Consider the following 18018-nt stretch of genomic DNA (forward strand, 5'->3'; position numbering starts at 1 on the left):
AAATTGTCCGTGGTAACATTTCTGCCCTTGTCTAGGAATGGTTCCATCAGCCTCATTACTACATTTTCAGAAAGTCTCTCCCCAGTGGGACGATTGGGGTCCTTGCCAAGATATGGGAAGACATTGCAAATGTACTTGGATTTTAGGTCGCAAGCCACCCAAAACTTGATCCCAAACTTGTCAGGTTTACTTGCAATATACTGCAGGAAACAGCACCGAGTCTTTGATGGGAAAAGCTGTTCATCAACGGTGATATGTAGACCAGGGTTGTAGCACGTGATGCAGTTGGTGACCAATGATCCCCACACACTGGAAATTGCAGCGAACTTATCAGTCTTTGCTCGATTTGCTCCATTGTGGCATCAATCAGACCACTGGTATAATGTTGAAATGTACTCACTCACTTTTTATTATTATTTGTAAATTCTTTCGGTGCTGTGCTACTTGGAAACCGAATTTCCCAGAGGAACACACCCGAGGGATTAATGAAGTTTTATCTTATCTCTTATCTTATCTTATAAGGAACAGATATGGAGGGGTAATTCCGGGAGTGGGATTACGAGCACGGGAGAAGCGTCTGGGAGGAGAACAGAATACTATCACGCACCTTTTGAGCACTGGGAGGAGGACACCACTTATAATAGACACACTCTTTATCTTCAAGAGCTCGGCGCCTGGGTTCACGCTTATCATCCACCGTGACAAAAGATACCACAGTTTCATGTAACCTATGAGAGGTAAGTCTAAACTTCATTTTCTAACAATTTTCTTTTTGCACAAATGTGTCCTTGATCAACATCATCAAAAAGACTTAACAACTCTAGATACCCTATGACCAGGATGAAAGAGAATATACAGAAGGGAAAATCATGGTTCTTTGTATTCCCATATGGAAAAGATATATAAAAATCTTATAAAGTTCTGTCTTGTGTGAAACTTGTATGAAAAGCATACAAGAGTGAAAACAGATATAAGATCCCTTGAAAAATCATATAAATGAAACTTGTATGTTTTGGATACTTACTAAAACATTATATGAAAGTAATGAGAAAGTGGCCTGTTACATGAGTAAATCATATAAGCCTTATATGATTCACTATATGAAGTAGGCCAAATCTTATGCAAGTCTTTTATAAGTTTGTTCTATTTCTTTTCCATATGGGTTAACTCAGTGAAGTATGCATTGTTTGTCTATTTGACTCATTAATGTCAAAGTATTATTTTTCATAGCTCTATATTAAGTAAATATTATTTTGTCTTTAGGTTTATAGAGAAGAGCACAGAGGAACAACCAGATTCATGAATGATGGACACAGAAGACAAGACTCCAGGTACCATACACATTAATGCTGTTATTGTCAACATTTCTGATTTAAAAGGTATTAGATTTTGTATTTGCATGTATTTATTATTCATCTAAAGTTTTATCATAGTAGTTAGTGTTTGCCACCATGAGAATAATTTCAACTGTTCAAAGGATTAAATGTAATAATTTTCTTAGTATCATCAACAATCAATTTACTTTTGGTAAAAGAAAAGCTTCCAGGGCCAGTTTAATGTTTTAAAGTCAAAGGGGACCTGCTAAAAAAGTTGATTAAATGGAAAAGGAAAACAACAATAAACAAAATATTAAATCCTATAAATTAATTAATGTAAATTCAGAAATTTAGTAATTGTTTTTGGTCATTTTGGTCATCTAAGGTGGCAACAAAACAGTGGTTGTCTAATATAAAAGAGCTACACACCACAGTCTGCCCCAGAATTAGTTTCTACTCGACACAACTGTCATGCAGTATTATCACTATTTCCAAAGTTGTGTCACCTGGGCAATTTTAACAAAATAGCCAGTTGAGTTTAAGTTGTGCTACAAGCAACAGTAACCAAACACCAGTTATTGATTATTAAATGGTAAATGGCCTGCATTTATATAGTGCTTTATTTAGTCCCTAAGGACCCCAAAGCGCTTCACACTACATTCAGTCATTCACCCATTCACGCACACATTCACACACTGGTGATGGCAAGCTATATTGTAGCCACAGCTGCCTGGGGCACACTGACAGAGGCGATTTATTAGTCCTAAAGATTTCATAATTTCTGACAGTGTTTCACCGATATAGTCAAAGGAGCTTGCAAAGAAAAGCGTCTGGACTTCTTTAAATTGCTTGAAGACGTCTCACCTCTCATCCGAGAAGCTTCTTCAGTTCCAAGGTCAAATGGTGGGGAGTCCCAGATTTAAACCCAGTGGGAGTTTCCCCCCACAGAGGGACAAAAGAATCAGAATCAGAGTACTTTATTGATCCCTGGGGGAAATTATTTTTTTGTTACAGTGCTCCATTGTAAACCAACATAAACCAACATTAACAAGACAGACAATACTCTAACTAAGAATAGTACAATATATATATATATATATATATATATATATATATATATATATATATATATATATATATATATGTATACCTAATAAAAGGACCCCCTGATGATCCTCTAATCACATGAGCCAAGGTGTGAAACTGGGTGTGGGTCCCAATCAGCCAGGGTTACGGGTGAGCTCATTGTGAAACCTGGCCCCACCTTATCATGCGATTTCCTGAGATCAGATGGCCCAGGATGTGAGTGGGCGTTAAGGCGTCTGGGGAGGGATCTCAAAACTGGATTATAGATGGCAGAGAGTTGGTGTCGTAAACCACCGCCTCTGTTCAAAGATGGTCGCTCACAGTGGACATAGATGGCTTCTTTCACTCCTCTTTCAAACCATCTGTCCTCTCTGTCCAAAATGTGAACATTGGCATCCTCGAAAGAGTGTCCTTTGTCCTCGATGCAGATGGACTGCTGAGTCTTGTCCTGTGGAGGTGGCTCTTCTATGTTGTGCCATGCGCTTGTGAAGTGGCTGTTTGGTCTCTCCAATGTAGAGGTCTGGGCATTCCTCGCTGCACTGTACAGCATAGACCACATTGTTAAGTCTGTGTTTTGGAGTTTTGTCTTTCGGGTGAACCAGTTTTTGTCTGAGCGTGTTGCTGGGTCTGAAATGCACCGGGATGTCATGCTTGGAGAAAACTCTCCTGAGTTTCTCTGATACACCGGCTACATAGGGGATGACAATGTTGTTGCGTCTGCCCTTCTTATCCTCCCTCGCTGGTGTCTGGTCTTCTTTTCTGTGCCTCTTTGCTGACTTTAAGAATGCCCATTTAGGATAGCCGCACGTTTTGAGTGCTTCCTTTACATGTGTGTGTTCCTTCTTTTTCCCTTCAGGCTTAGAGGGAACATGTTCTGCCCGGTGGTGTAGGGTCCTAATTACTCCAAGTTTGTGTTCCAAAGGGTGATGGGAGTCAAAGAGGAGGTACTGGTCCGTGTGTGTGGGCTTCCGGTAAACTTCGATGTTGAGTTTGCCGTTCTCTTCAATGTGCACGGCACAGTCCAGGAAAGGCAAACAGTTGTCCTTTGTGTCTTCCCTGGTGAACTTGATGTTTTTATCCACAGCGTTAATGTGCGCAGTGAAGGATTCCACTTCTTGTGTCTTGATTTTGACCCAGGTGTCGTCCACATATCTGTATCTGTGGCTGGGTACTCTTCCTTTGAAAGAGCCAAGAGCCTTCCTTTCCACTTCCTCCATGTAAAGGTTGGCTACAATAGGTGACACGGGGGAGCCCATGGAGGTCATTTTGTCCCTCTGTGGGGGGAAACTCCCACTAGGTTTAAATCTGGGACTCTCCACCATTTGACTTTAGAACTGAAGAAGCTTCTCAGATGAGAGGTGAAACGTCTTCAAGCAACTTAAAGAAGTCCAGACGCTTTTCTTTTCAAGCTCCTTTGACTACGATGACCCGGATGACTGAGAACCTTCACAGACATTTCACCGACATAGTTTCTACATAATTCTAGTCTCTGCGCAAACAGCTAAAGCTAATGATAATGTTCGTTACATTCAAGATACAAAATGCTTGTTAGTATTTTCTCATATCTACGGGGGTATTTCAATTTAAAAAAGAAAATTGTCACTCATTCTCCAGCTCTTCAGTGTTTGCCACAAGAGGCCACACAGACTTAGAACTGTCTCTTATTATTGATTTAAAACCCTTTTTTAAAAAAAGAAAAACTCTGACGCAATAGAACACATTACAAGGTGTTTACAAACAAATAATAATAATGGATTGATATAGCACTTTTCAAGGCACCCAAAGCGCTTTATAATGCCACTATTCATTCACTCTCACACACTGGTGGAGACAAGCTACGGTTGTAGCCACAGCTGCCCTGGGGTAGGCTGACAGAAGCGAGGCTGCCATATCGCGCCATCGGCCCCTCTGGCCATCACCAGTAGGCAGTAGGGTAAAGTGTCTTGCCCAAGGACACAACGACCAGGACAGAGAGCCGGCGACCTTCCGGTTACCTTCCCAACCCCCTGAGCCACGGTCGCCCTGATAATAGGTGATTTAGTTATATAAGTATCTTATGAAACAGGAAAATGGTACATCAGTTGCATCCTATCTTTCCTTTATATTCTATTTATGTTTGGAATATTTCATTCACCTAAATTATATCTATAGTTAAATAACAAACATAGTCAACAATTAAGTAACAGATTATAAAGAAGTTCTTTTAACAATTATTGTCTTTAATTTCAACTTCTCTGTTTGTCTTCTTTAGGCCTGTTAAACTTTATCACCAAACTTGGACTGGAAAAATTTTATCCCAACAAGCTGACTCTGCAACTTCTATTAGAAATCAACAAAAGCAACACATATAATCACACTGTTCAAACAGTGGAAGATATACCATGGTGTTTCTTTGGAAGATTGTTTCAAATCAATGCAGAGTGCAGGGACTGTACACAGGTACCGAATAATAACCATGAGGAGGATCTGTTTAATGATCAATATGACCTTGACTTTTGCCCTACAGATGACACTGACGATAGGTTTAACCCAGTTGACATCATAGTAGCACTTTTCAAATGTGCTGACAGCTTCTTGCAACAGCAAATGACCCTCAAGATGTCAATGTGCCAGTTTTCTGTCCCACTGTTGATGCCTCATAGTAAAAATAGTCAGTGTAACCTGATGCTTTGGGCTCTGAGAGACATTGTCAAAGAATGGCTTCCACATGAGTTATCTCAATCAAAACACTTTGTTGAAGACAACATTGTTCAAGCAGATATACCACTCTATTCATTTGTGAGGCTGAAAAACTGCAACCTATCCAAGTCACAGCTTTTAAATATCATTCTCAGCCGAGGTCAACAGAATCACAATTACTTCATTCACAGAGAAATGGAAGGAGGAGCAATTGAAAAGAAAATTGCCAATGGACTGGTTGAGGTTTGTTGGTACCTGCCCAGTGGAAGAGAAAATCTTGACATTTTTCCAGAGCCAGCCGCCTTCGCTAATTTGCGAGGAGACATTTGTGAGTCGCTCACACAATTCAATTTTCTTTACCAAGTATCAACTGCTGTCTTTGTGTTCCTGGACAAAGTTGAAGAACATGAGCAGAAGATTTTGCTTTCTCTACCAAATGTGAAAACAAAACTGTTCTTGGTAGTTGATGTCAAAGACAGGAATGCAAAAGAAGACATATTGTCTGTGAAGGTGACACAAGAAAAATTAGATTTACCAAAATCCAGCATCCAAATTAAACGCTCAAACATGAACGTTGTCGAGTTTTCAAAAAATATTTGTGCAGCTATTAAGACCTCAAATGTAACCACAATGAAAATAATCAACATGTTTGACAAAGCTGTTGAACTTGGTTTGTCTGTGGCTGAATGCAGGAGTGAAAACCAAGAAAAGGCAGCTGAAGAGATTATGAGGGGCATTGGAGTCCGCAATATATCCGACTACAAGAAGCAACAACTTCCTCTGCAGGGAGATAACTGGAAGAGGTTGTCACAGTTGGAAAAGGAACAGTGTAGATTAAAAGATTTTGGTGACTCAGGACTGGAAGAGTACAAATGTCAGCTCCAGCAAGAAGTGAAGCAAATTAAGAAGGAGCAAAGTACCTACAAATTGTCCAAAGCAATGAGAACTTTTATTGCTAACCTATCTACGAACAACAAGGAAGAACAAAACTATTTCCTAAAATGGATGAAACTGAAGCTTGATACAAAATCACGGGAAAAACTCTCCGCATTGAGAAAGAAATTTAAAGAAGAGTGCAGGAAGAAAGAGTCCGAACTCATTGCAGAGCTGGATCAAGCTTTGCTGGAGAGCTCTTTAGGAATAGAGCATTACATGAGAGAGATGGGGCTGATCTATGAGTTTTCTTTGCACTCACAAAAAACTGTTGATGAAATAGTTGCTCTGCCAAGTGTTGTAGCTAAAATGCTGCTTGATGGATATCCTTTAGAACTCTTGGATGGAGATGCTTCCAATATTCCAGAGAGATGGGTGACAGATGTGCTGATGGAGCTTCATAAGAAAGTTGGAGAGAAGAGCAGACTGTTGGTAGTGTCTGTGTTGGGTGTTCAAAGTACAGGGAAATCAACACTCCTCAACACCATGTTTGGTGTGCAGTTTCCTGTCAGCAGTGGCCGATGCACAAGAGGGGCTTATATGGTCTTCCTCAAAGTTGGTGAAGATTTAAAAACTGATTTGAAATATGACTTCATAGTTCTCATTGATACAGAAGGTCTAAAATCTCCTGACATGGCACAACTAGAAGACAGTTATGAGCACGACAACCAGCTGGCAACCTTTGTCATTGGTCTAAGTGATGTAACCATTATTAACATTGCAATGGAGAATGCAACTGAAATGAAAGATATCCTACAAATCACAGTGCATGCATTTTTGAGGATGAGGCAAATTGGTAAAAAGCCAGTTTGTCATTTTGTACACCAAAATGTTGCTGGTGTTTCAGCTCATTCCAAGTGCATGACAGAGAGGAAACATCTCTTGGACCAGCTAAACGAAATGACCAAAATTGCAGCTAAAATGGAAAAGCAACCTTCTATTAATGCATTCACTGATGTGCTGGACTACAAAATTGACAAAAACCACTGGAACATCCCTGGACTCTGGCATGGAACCCCACCAATGGCACCAGTGAACACAGGTTACAGTGAAGCTGTAGCAGATTTCAAGAAAACTCTTTTGGAAATAATGAAAGATGACAGAGATAGAAAAGCCACACAGATCCCAGATTTTCTCGAATGGATGAAAAGTCTGTGGAGAGCAGTCAAATATGAAAACTTTATCTTTAGTTTCAGAAACACTCTTGTGGCTCATGCTTATGACAACCTTTGCAAAGAGTTTAGTCAATGGGAGTGGGAGTTCAGAAAACACATTTTCTGCTGGCAGACAGAAGCAGAGTTAGAAATCTTAAATACTGACAATGAATCAGAAGTTAACACTTGGGAAAAAGTGGTTCATTCCAAAAAATCTCAACTGTCTGACAAAATAACACACCAACAAAAGCTAATGATGGAGAAACTAATTCACTATTATAAAAGGAAAGACAGAGATGTAAATTTGATAGAGAAATACAAGAACGATTTCTCTAAAAGTATTATTGGCCTTGCCAAAGAAATTCAACAGTCTGTCTCCATTAAACTTGATTGTGCCCTTCAGCTAAAGATCAGCAAAAAGAAGGCTCAAGATATACAGAGAAAATACAGAGATTTGATTGAAGAGCAGGTCATGCAGCTCTTGGGTAACTACACAAATACATCTCTGTCAGATGAACAGCTGACAGATGTGTTTGAAAAGATGTGGACAGACGCAACAATAAATGTGTGTGGTCTGGAACACCGAGATATCGCAGGATCAGTCCTGATGCAACTGAAAAAAAATTTCTTAAACCGGAAAGTCAACAAGGATTTACAGGACGGCTTAAAAGAATATGGAAAACAGCCATTTAAAGTTAAAAATGTCCATTTAGATTCCTGGTTCAAAATGGTAAAAAACTGGTTCCAACATGATTGTCAGAGATCTGCAGACAGTGCAATTGAATCTTGCACACAGTTTGTACTTGATACAGTAAAGACAAATGGAGATTACCATGAGTCTTTCACAAGGGATCTTCTGGAGAAAATCGATAGTTTCCTTGAACACAGTTGCAAATACCACAAAACAAATATACAGTTTGAGATTGACCTGAAACTTCACATTTGTAGCTTTGCCACAAAGCAGTTCCTGGAAATGCACAAAAAGTTCTTGTACAAAAACAATCCTCAAAATCAGCTGGAGAAGCTCAAGAATCAGTACTTGTCAGACTTTCTCGATTTGTATAAAGACAGAGATCACTGCCAACGAAAAGCAAAAGATTTTGCCAGAGTTTGCATCAAACCTGCAGTGGAAGACTATGTCAACAGATCACTGGGAGTAGATATTGTAGATGAGATTGTGACCAGCTGTCATTCAACAGAGTACAGTTCCCGCTCTTATTTCCAGTACAACATTCAGAGAGAATTACTTCAAAAAGAAGACTTTAATAGTTTTGTGAGGTACATCAGTAACTATGAAATGTATGTTAAGAACTGGATTTATGAGCACGTCAAGCAAAAAATGTCAGAGGATGAAACTTTATGCAAACTGAAAAACAAGATCCTGCAGGTCATATTTACAAAAATCACAGAAGCGTTAAATAAGGCATCAAAAGCAAAGGATGGCACTCACCTTGAAGATAACAAGGAAAGCATCACAGAGTTCATCAACAGCATGCACAAATATCTAATTAAGGACATCTTATTATCAGAGGAGGATGAAAAAGCCATCCTGTTTCAAATCCAAAGCACATGTTATCCATTTATCAAAAGTCTCAAGACCTCAATAGAAGACTTAAAAGCAGAACTTCAGCAGGAATTCTCAAAATCCAAAGATATTGCTGCAGATTTGGAAAAGCTTCCAATCAGACCACATGACGAGCTTTTCAAGCGGGTGTTTGGTTGTGGACAACAGTGTCCATTTTGTAAAGTGCCCTGTGAGGCTGGAGGGAAAGAACACACTGAGCATCATGCAGCTGTGCATCGACCACAAGGTCTTGGCAGATATAGAAACCTTGACACAGAGAAGCTGGTTGAAACATTATGTACAACTGATGTGTACAGTAGACGTAAATTTCGCAACACACTAACTAAGCAGGAATGGCATCCTTACAAAGACTACAAAGCGTATTATCCAGAGTGGCACATTCCAGCAGATCCTTCTGTAGAAGCATCGGACTATTGGAAGTATGTTTTAGTGAAATACAATGAACAGTTTGCTGAAAAATATGACGCCAAGCCAGCTGATGTTCCACAGGCCTGGAGAAGCATCACAAAGGAACAAGCACTGAAAGGCTTAACAGAAGCATTCAACATGAAATGAATCACGTACAATCCTAACAAATATCATTGAAGAAAACAATGTTAAAATAAGGACTGATGCGCACTTAAGATACAGGACATCATCATTACAAAGATCAGTCCAAATAAAAATGAATCAATACAAATAGTAAATGATTTACTTGGCTGAAAGATGTCAAGCTTTAATATTTTATTTTGTATTGTGTCCTTGATATAAACTACAAATAGTTAGTTTTACCTCTTTTTAGAGAACATTGTTAGCTTTTTCTTTTTATCTTATTTTATTTGCTTTTCAGACTTTTCGATTTTCTGAAGTTTTCCTGTTTTTTATTCATTATTGTAGATGTTTTATATTCACTACAAAGAATATGTAATAACATTATTTTGCAACATGATCATTTATGTTTTTCTTTTCCTCTGTTTTCCCATGATGTCCCATGATGCTTTTCTTTGATGTCAAGGAAAGCCCAGACCTTTCTGTTACTGGGCTTTAAATAGTTTAAATAGTAAAATAGTCACTTTTAAAGAAAGACTTACCCTAAACTAGATTTACTGTCTGCCAACGTTTTTTCTTTTTAACTGCCTGTGCATGTGGAGCAAGTGCTCTAGCATTAGTTTTACATCAACAGAAAATTTTTATCTTTAAAGTCTGTATAATAAATAAATAAACTTTATTTACTTTGAATACACTCTAAGTTTTATGTGCACGAGGTTACTAGTGTTGGCCAAATTAAGTTTTCTGAAACACTGAAGCTTGTATAGAAAAGGGTTCATTACTCAAAGGTTCATTACTTTTTAACACCATCGTCTTTGGTGGCATCTGGTGGCCAATAATATTACAAGCCGCTTGAATCAGTCAGTGAGTGACGTCACCAGACACCGATAAATAGTTTTAAAATGTGTGAGAGAGGTTGGACTGTGAAAGTGAATTGTATTTAAAGGGTTAAAGTTCTGAATTTGAATTAAAATCAAGTCAATGAAAGTGGATTTTTTTAAAGATATATTAATTTTATAGCATTTTGGAAACGTAAACAAGGGGTTTAAAAATAATAAAAATATAAAAAATAATAAAAATTACAGACCTAATATGTTGGTGGACAATTTTGACCACGAACAAGCTGAAAGGGTCGTGATTCTGAACAAACCCAGGGTTAAACTGAACCGTCCGAGTAAGTGATGAGAGGGATTTCACTGTGCAAACATATGTTTTTGTGACGATGCCTAAAACAATATTCTTTGGAGGATGCGGGCATCGATCCCGCTACCTCTCGCATGCTAAGCGAGCGCTCTACCATTTGAGCTAATCCCCCACAGGAGACTACCCCGAGTGACGTCATCATACACTGATAAATAGTCTTAAAATATGTAATGTGTAAGAAAGAGTATTTCAGAGATGAAAGTAAAATTAATTTTGGTTATTGAACAGATATTTTCGGACTTTTTATTCTCTTCTTGGAGACGCAGCACCAAAAAAAAAAATCACATCCCACAGCATACACCGCAGCAAATTACAAGAGGGAGGAGGGTAGTAACTTTTACCATTTACTGAAAAAAGCATGGGTCATTTTTGGCCACGAACAAGCTGAGAGGGAGTTTTTATGTTTTTGCTCTCCCTTCACAAAAATAACTATGCATTATAATCAGTGTTAATGTGAATAAATTACATGTCTATTAATGTGCTATTAATAATACAAGAAATTCCAGTAGCACTGCAAATATATATAATTGTGAGAATTGAGGTTGTCTTCCATCTAGTGCAGTGGACAATCAAACTGGCTTTGGTCAAAAATGTAAAAATTAATAACTATTTTACATTTATGGAAAGAACTGAAGTTAGTTAAAAGCTTTATGCAGAAAAATGGCAAAATTCATAAAAATAATAAAAATTACAGACCTGGACATTTTTGGCCACGAACAAGATAAAAGGGTAGTGATTTTGAACAAACCCAGGCGGTTAAACTAAACTTTCCGGGTATTTCACTGTGCCTAAAATAAATTCTTTTGGAGGATGCGGGCATCGATCCCGCTACCTCTCGCATGCTAAGCGAGCGCTCTACCATTTGAGCTAATCCCCCACTTGAGACTCCGCCGAGTGACGTCATCAGACAGCGAGCGTCTTAAAATGTGTAAGAAAGGTTGGACTTTGAAGCGAATCACCAGCAAATACATATAGCGTATTTCAGAGATGAAAGTAAAATTAATCTGGTCAATCGAACAGATATTTTCGGACTGTGTATTGACGCAGGACCAAAAATAAATCATATCCCACAGCATCAACCACAGCAAATGAGAAGAGGGAGGAGTGTAGTAACTTTTACCATTTACTGAAAAAAGGCATGGGTCATTATCAGCAGAGGTTTGGGATCAAACCATTTACATGTTTAACTTAATAACTAGAGGTGCAGTACTCTAAGACAAGTCTACTTTAGTGACCTTTACTGATCACACATGTTGTGAACGGACACACGTGGGCTTTGCTTCTGGAAATTATACTGGGATAGTTCCTCCTTTCCTTTCCTGCTTCTAGCGCTCCACGGTCACGGTCAGCGAGCCTAGGATTCCTGTGATCAACTGTAGACGCCAGTGGGGGATTAGCTCAAATGGTAGAGCGCTCGCTTAGCATGCGAGAGGTAGCGGGATCGATGCCCGCATCCTCCAAATTTATTTAACCGTGAACTAAAAGCAGACAAACACTACAACAGATCACTGCAGGGCGAGAAATCCAATCCTGTCGTATGAAAAAACCCTCTGTGCAGAGAATCTTCGTAACTTCCCGTGAGAAATATCCACAACACAACAAAAACAACTTCGCAAAACAGTGGAGAGAGAGGTGTTTTTCTTATTTATTAATTACCAGGTTGTTATGAGCTTCTTGCTGCCACAGCACAGTTCCGGTCTATACAGATATATGAACAGGTTAGTTATTACTTATATTACTTTTAATACATTACTTCCTTTTAGTTTGGGCAGTGTTTTGGCGTGATAAGGAACCCTTTTAATGCCCAATAAAGCTCATAAACCAGGTTGTAAAATTAAAAATAATGATATGTCCTAAACAGCTGTTGTAAAGGTGGGGGAGGGTTGCTCACAGAGGATCATCTTCCAAATGACCATAAGCTCTCCGTAACAGCAACAGAGAAATTTGTAAGTCTGCACAATAAACACACCTCTTTATGTACTTTATCACAATGCGTAATGACTTAAAAGCACCTTAAAAAGATTCCCAGTGTAGCGTAAAATGTGACCTTTAATGAGACATCCAGCTTGCCTGAGATCAGTGTTTGTGTTTATTAAGGCTGAGTGTTAAAGGCTGTGGGTTCATAGCCTCCGAAGGTAATAACTCTATATTACAATAAGCAGCATGTCGTTATGATTTACTGGCTATTGTTGTGCAAAAACTCCATTTTAACTTTAAAAGATATTTACACTGGTCTGTAAACATCAGGAGTCATGATGGCAAATAAGAAAACATATGTTATACTTTTGTAAATGAAGACTGTATAAATTTAATATTGTTTTTTCTTCGTATCTTCATCAGAGCTCAAACTAAATGAAATGACTGATCCTATTTTGAATACACGAGGAGAAGATTTCATAATAAACGTGATTTTTAATTCATACACTGATCTGCATTCAATAAAATCTGTCATGCGGGGAAATAAAAATATTGTGACTGGGAGCAACAACATGAAACAAACGCACCCACGCAGACACAGACAGTTTTATCATCATGAGCATGAACATCATCAGGCAGTGAAAATTCCATCAGATAATGTTCTGCTATCTGAGCATGTCTCCCCCCTTAAAATGACCCTCATTGATCCTGGTGCCCCATGCTTCCTCGTCCTCCGTGTCCTCTCTGCGATAAGGAGGTCAATCAGCTCGGTTCGGTCTGAAAGCAGTTTCTGAACCACGAGTCCTGGCGCCTCCATCCCTCGCTGGCTCACTTTCTGCTCCGAGTGTCCCAAAGCCAAAAAGGTTTGTCTGAGTTGTTTTTAATCTTTTCAGTGTCTGTTACAGGAAGCTAAAGCAGCCGGACAGCAGGCTGTCTGTCTGATGCTGCCTCGTTTTCTCCTCTCACATGAAGTCATCTGAATCATTGCCGTCCTGCAGAGTACAGGCAGTAAAGCACAAGTTACAGACTGTTCATCATCTACTGCTTCGCTAAAAAAAACACCTTAAACAACAAATATATATATGACATCAAATAATAGAATCCTTCTTGGTGTTCACCTCATTAGTCTTCATGTTTTCAGTCCTCATCAGTGACGAGTAGTTCCTGCAGTGACCAAAACGCAAGAGTGTCACACATAGTGGCCAAACTTTATTTGAGATATTTTTATTTTATAACTATTTATATCTAAAATGTACATGTGGTCGGGTTTTTGCTGTTACAGATAAGGTTAAGCGTAAATAAGTGTGTGCTTTAGGAATCACCTGCTATGGCTTGGTTAGCATAGTTTTGACTCTTAAGGGGAAAATACTAATATTGTGTAAATGGACACAACTTATAGAGCTGAAATTTAGTTTGACAAAAACCAATCAGTAGATTTAAAGTGGTGTGTCTTATATCAACTGCTGTGAGGCTCCCGTGAAATATAAGTGCTACTGCAGACTGAAATGTCATCGTACTTATCAATGCGATCGTTTTCGCAATATTCATGCAGCCATAATTAAACATTTCTAAAACACTGTTCTACCTGAGCTCCTCCTGCTCTTTTTTCCTTTTCTGCTCCTCCTTCTCTCTCCTCTTCTGCTCCTGCAGCTGAGCTTTCTTCTCGTTCCTCTCCTCCCGATCTCTCGATTCCTTCTCTGCTGCCAGATCAGGGAACCGTTCCACTTTTGTTTTCTCCAGACGGTTTATTATCTCGTTGATCTTCTTCTCCACTGCCACGATCTTTACCTGTGAACACAAAGCCAGTTTAGCGAACACATAAAATTGCCTAAATACTATGTAATGTTAGAGTATTACACTGATTGCTGCATAATAATCCATCAGCGTACATGAAGCCAGGTCTGCTGACCTCTTTCTGTCGATAAAAGCCGATCTGTCCAACATCCATGTCTCCTGTTTTCTTCAGGTTGGCCCACGCTGTGTAAACCACATTGATGTTGTTCATCTTACAGCCTGAAAACATGTAACACGTCAAGTTTAACCACATCTGCACACAAAATTCCTCCCAGTAAAAATAACAGCAGACAGAAACTTGTACAAGAGGATCTCTCAGGCCAGCCTGAGTATTTTCTCTTTACCTTGGATGCTGTTGTTTTTCACCAGTTGTGCGCAGTCTATCAGCACCTCTGGTGGGATATCATCAATGGTTTGACCCTAGAAATGAATCACATAATAGTTACATCACTGTCAAATATTTTCCATAGAATTTGTATGTGGAGTGTTGCTGACACAACCAAAAACAGAGAACCGACTGTTATATTTAGTGACAGTTATTCTGAGAATTAGATCCTTAATAAATTGCCAGTTCCGAGAAAAAACTCAGGAGTGTGAACTCTTATTTAAAAGTCTGTTTTTCAGGGTCATTCTCATTGGGCGAGCTTATGCTTACCTTTGGCATTCTCAGATATACATGAGCTGAGGACAGTTTGTCCACGTGAAACCTGGATGTAGGGAAAAGGAGAAGGTTTAAATGACAGGATGCCATAAAGTATAATTTTAACAAGAAAAACTGTAACAAATTATACACAGAAGAAAAAATTTATTAATTTCAAAGGCAAGGAACAAATAATTCTAAAAAGAATCTACAATTATAGTTAAATGGAAATAAAAATATTAATAAAAAAAATGAAAGTCATCTATTTTTAACTACGAATCGGTTTTAAAGAGAGAGACATTAGCAGTGATGGGAATAACGGCGTTACTTTTTCAGTAACGAGTAATCTAACTAATTACTATTCCTATCGTTACAACGCCGTTACAGTTACTAAGAAGAAAATGCGGTCCGTTACTATTTTCAACAAACAGACGGTTGAAGCTGTGTTCAGCTTACCGCATCTTATATCAGTTGCACGGAAGTAGCTGTAAGTAATCTGGACGCTACAGCTTTAAGCAGCTGCGCGCTCCCGCGGACGGTAATCACGATCACTGTCTAGCACAACACCTGGAGCTAAGGGGTAAAAACAATCGCATGAGTGCTGCTGTTTGACTGAGGAAGAATAAAATAGTCGTGGTAAGCCAATCACATGACCACTTCAAGATGACGAAGCAACAAGGTGATATATATAAGTTTTTAAACTGTGTTGATAGGCCACGTAAAACCAGAGTCATGATAAACAATATATAGGCGTGTTTTTTCCTGAATAGTTTTGTCACGTTTACTGTCTAAGGACAGCGCAGCAAGCACTCTCTGCTTATGCAGACATCAGCATAAGCAGAGAGTAACAAAAACCACAACAAAAAACAGGGGAAGTTTTAGGAGTGACGGCGAGAGAGAGTGAGAGAGCAGAAAAAGAGAGAGAGAGTTTTGAGATGTGAGAGATTTGTGACGTTTAGCGTGTTTAGAGTGTGTAGTTAATGTGTTGTCTTGTGTAGTTAATGTGTAGTGTTGTGGATAGTTTTGTGTTGTGTGTCAGAACAATGAGGCGATTGCTGTCTCCATGTAAAAAACAGGAGTGATACACTTGCTGCTGTCAGACCTGCAGGTATCAGGCCGTGATGTTCTCCTTTATAGTGGACAGAAATTATTTTTTTGGAGTGGCACAAATCAGTTGTGTGGCATCTTATTGAAGAACAGCTGATTGTTCTGTAAATAGTTTGAAATGGTTATTTAAAAAAGGGGTAAAAGGTAAATGGATGCAAATAACTTTGTTGTTTGCAAAACTTGTGCATAGGATTTTAAAATTGACAATTTATATTTGCATTTAAAGTTAAGAAATATGATTCATTAAACATGTTTGTGGTTGTTACAGTAAAAATATAACTTTTTCTACTCTGATTTTATGCTTTTTGTCTGATTTTAGATCAATTGTGTTAATACAGTATGTCAAAATGAAAACATGACTGTAAATTCAGACACGTGAGATTGTGCTGAAAAGAATGATACCAAACAAGGCAAAGTAAATAGTTTGTAAAGGGAAAATGTGGAGGGAAAATCAAAAGTAGTTAAAAATGGCCAATTATACCCTGGACCCCAGAGGGTTAAACGTTTTTTTAAAGTAACGCAAAAGTTACTTTTCAAGTAATTAATCACTTTTAGAATATTGTAACTCAGTTACTAACTCGGTTACTTGAAGAAGTAACTAGTAACTATAATTAATTACTTTTTCAACGTAGCTTGCCCAACACTGGAAATTGGTAATACAGAAAATCCAAAGCACTTGTTTAAATGCTGAATAATTGCAAATAATTCTTGGTGCATTTTTTTTAAAAATTTAATTCAACCCTTCATCGTTTGGCTCTCACTTCAGGGGTCATCACAGCAGATCATCTGCCTCTATCACATGCTCTGCCTCCATAAACCTTCTGTGTGGTCTTCCTCTCTTCTGGCATTTCAGTATTTCCACTTTCCCCTGCTGTACGTGTCCAAACCATCAAGCTCTCGCACTCGCGGTCTAGTCCCTCCATTTAAAGCCTCTACTCTCTAAACTCCTACATTCTGTCTCCCTACCGCCAATCAGGCCTTCATCCTCTCTTTCTCTGTTTTTGGCAGAAGTACTGTTTTCACCAGCATCCTACGGGTCAACAGTATGGAAATCTCGTTCTTGTTCATCTGCTATTTATGTGAAAAGGACCATCTCTAAACTGACTGAAATTGCTGCATCCACCTGACCAGAATCAACTTTCTGGGATGTGAATATTTGGCATGGAAAACATTTTATTCTAATTTCAACCCTAAATTACAAAAGTAAACTAACATGAATTTGTCATGCCTACATTAACGGACTGCACTTTAATGTTTCTACTGTTATAAACTCACTCAATGTTTACATCGACCGTTCAATACATTCTTACAAATGGTGCTTAAAGTTAATTCCATAATCATCAATGTGTCTTAGTGTTAAGACACATTTATCTATGAGTCTAGGAACCACGTACTTTTATTGCTCATCTCAGTTTCTTTAAAAATTCCAGCTGCAGAAAATTCAGGTTATTTCAGAGTTCAGATAAAGAATCTCACCAGATATCTTCGGGCCAGCCATACTTGATAAGATCCTCATCTGTAGGCATGAAACAGCCTCGAGTTAAAAGGTGATAAGATTCAATAAGAGATTTATTACCGGTGTTTAAGCAACAAAGTAACACAGGAATGAACAGATATAGCACACATCGGAGGAAGGTAGAGAAGGGCGTGAGTGCGCGATCAAAGGACAGCTCTCTTACTTTCATATTTGTCTTTTCCCATGTAGATCGTGAAGGAAGGGCCCACCACTAAAAATTAGACAGGAAGTGGGCCGTTACTGAGTGAAACTGCAAAATCACCTGGCACGAAACTCGTGAAAGACACTAAACAGCTGTAAGGAGTGCGAAGCTAACCAGGCTAACAGCTAATGGCAGCTCAACTTACCGGCGCTTGTGAAGTAAAACACCATTTTACGTGGATTAAAAATCGCCACTAAAAAGATGAACAATGTGTGTTTTAACTTTGGGCTCTAAACCGCTGACTGTGAAGAAAGACAAATTTCATCTGCAGTAAGACCTGCTGCCGTTCGCGTGTACAAAATGACCTGGGAAGCTGTTACCTAACTGAGGGAAAGTAGCGTGTAGCGCAAAGGAAACA

General features: G+C 38.7%; 2 protein-coding genes and 3 non-coding genes across 5 annotated transcripts; 2 read left to right on the forward strand and 3 right to left on the reverse strand.

Annotated features, from left to right (window-relative positions):
- Nucleotides 1-1261: 1261 nt before the first annotated feature.
- Nucleotides 1262-10088, forward strand: LOC146558197 (up-regulator of cell proliferation-like). The gene is made up of 2 exons (XM_085247901.1): nt 1262-1331; nt 4654-10088. The coding sequence occupies exons 1-2, from the start codon at nt 1304-1306 to the stop codon at nt 9306-9308; spliced, it is 4683 nt and encodes a 1560-aa protein (XP_085104027.1). The 5' UTR covers nt 1262-1303; the 3' UTR covers nt 9309-10088.
- A 435-nt stretch (nt 10089-10523) lies between these two features.
- Nucleotides 10524-10596, reverse strand: trnaa-agc (transfer RNA alanine (anticodon AGC)). The gene has a single exon. It is a non-coding gene; the product is annotated as a tRNA-Ala (tRNA).
- A 692-nt stretch (nt 10597-11288) lies between these two features.
- trnaa-agc (transfer RNA alanine (anticodon AGC)) lies at nt 11289-11361 on the reverse strand. Its single transcript has one exon. It is a non-coding gene; the product is annotated as a tRNA-Ala (tRNA).
- A 510-nt stretch (nt 11362-11871) lies between these two features.
- trnaa-agc (transfer RNA alanine (anticodon AGC)) lies at nt 11872-11944 on the forward strand. The gene has a single exon. It is a non-coding gene; the product is annotated as a tRNA-Ala (tRNA).
- A 163-nt stretch (nt 11945-12107) lies between these two features.
- ccdc25 (coiled-coil domain containing 25) lies at nt 12108-17987 on the reverse strand. Its single transcript, XM_085247570.1, has 9 exons — nt 17806-17987; nt 17622-17669; nt 17419-17458; nt 14851-14902; nt 14540-14615; nt 14311-14414; nt 13987-14189; nt 13520-13565; nt 12108-13393 (listed from the first exon to the last, which is right to left on the reverse strand). Exons 1-9 carry the CDS (start codon nt 17828-17830, stop codon nt 13364-13366), a joined length of 624 nt encoding a protein of 207 aa, XP_085103696.1. The 5' UTR covers nt 17831-17987; the 3' UTR covers nt 12108-13363.
- Nucleotides 17988-18018: the final 31 nt, after the last annotated feature.

This window comes from Mchenga conophoros, linkage group LG15 (genome assembly GCF_057382185.1).
Source record: "Mchenga conophoros isolate Kocher_MC1m ecotype Shallow Benthic linkage group LG15, M_conophoros_male_GT1.1, whole genome shotgun sequence".
Classification (NCBI taxonomy): Eukaryota; Metazoa; Chordata; class Actinopteri; order Cichliformes; family Cichlidae; genus Mchenga; species Mchenga conophoros.

What these genes read in the sequence shown, in the direction of transcription:
- LOC146558197 (XM_085247901.1), top strand. Translation starts at nt 1,304, where the DNA reads ATGATGGACACAGAAGACAAGACTCCAG. An exon ending in CACAGAAGACAAGACTCCAG is followed by an intron (nt 1,332 to 4,653) that starts GTACCATACACA and finishes TGTCTTCTTTAG; the next exon opens with GCCTGTTAAACTTTATCACC.
- ccdc25 (XM_085247570.1), bottom strand. Translation starts at nt 17,830, where the DNA reads ATGGTGTTTTACTTCACAAGCGCCG. An exon ending in GGGAAAAGACAAATATGAAA is followed by an intron (nt 17,459 to 17,621) that starts GTAAGAGAGCTG and finishes TCATGCCTACAG; the next exon opens with ATGAGGATCTTATCAAGTAT. An exon ending in GAAAAACAACAGCATCCAAG is followed by an intron (nt 14,415 to 14,539) that starts GTAAAGAGAAAA and finishes ACATGTTTTCAG; the next exon opens with GCTGTAAGATGAACAACATC.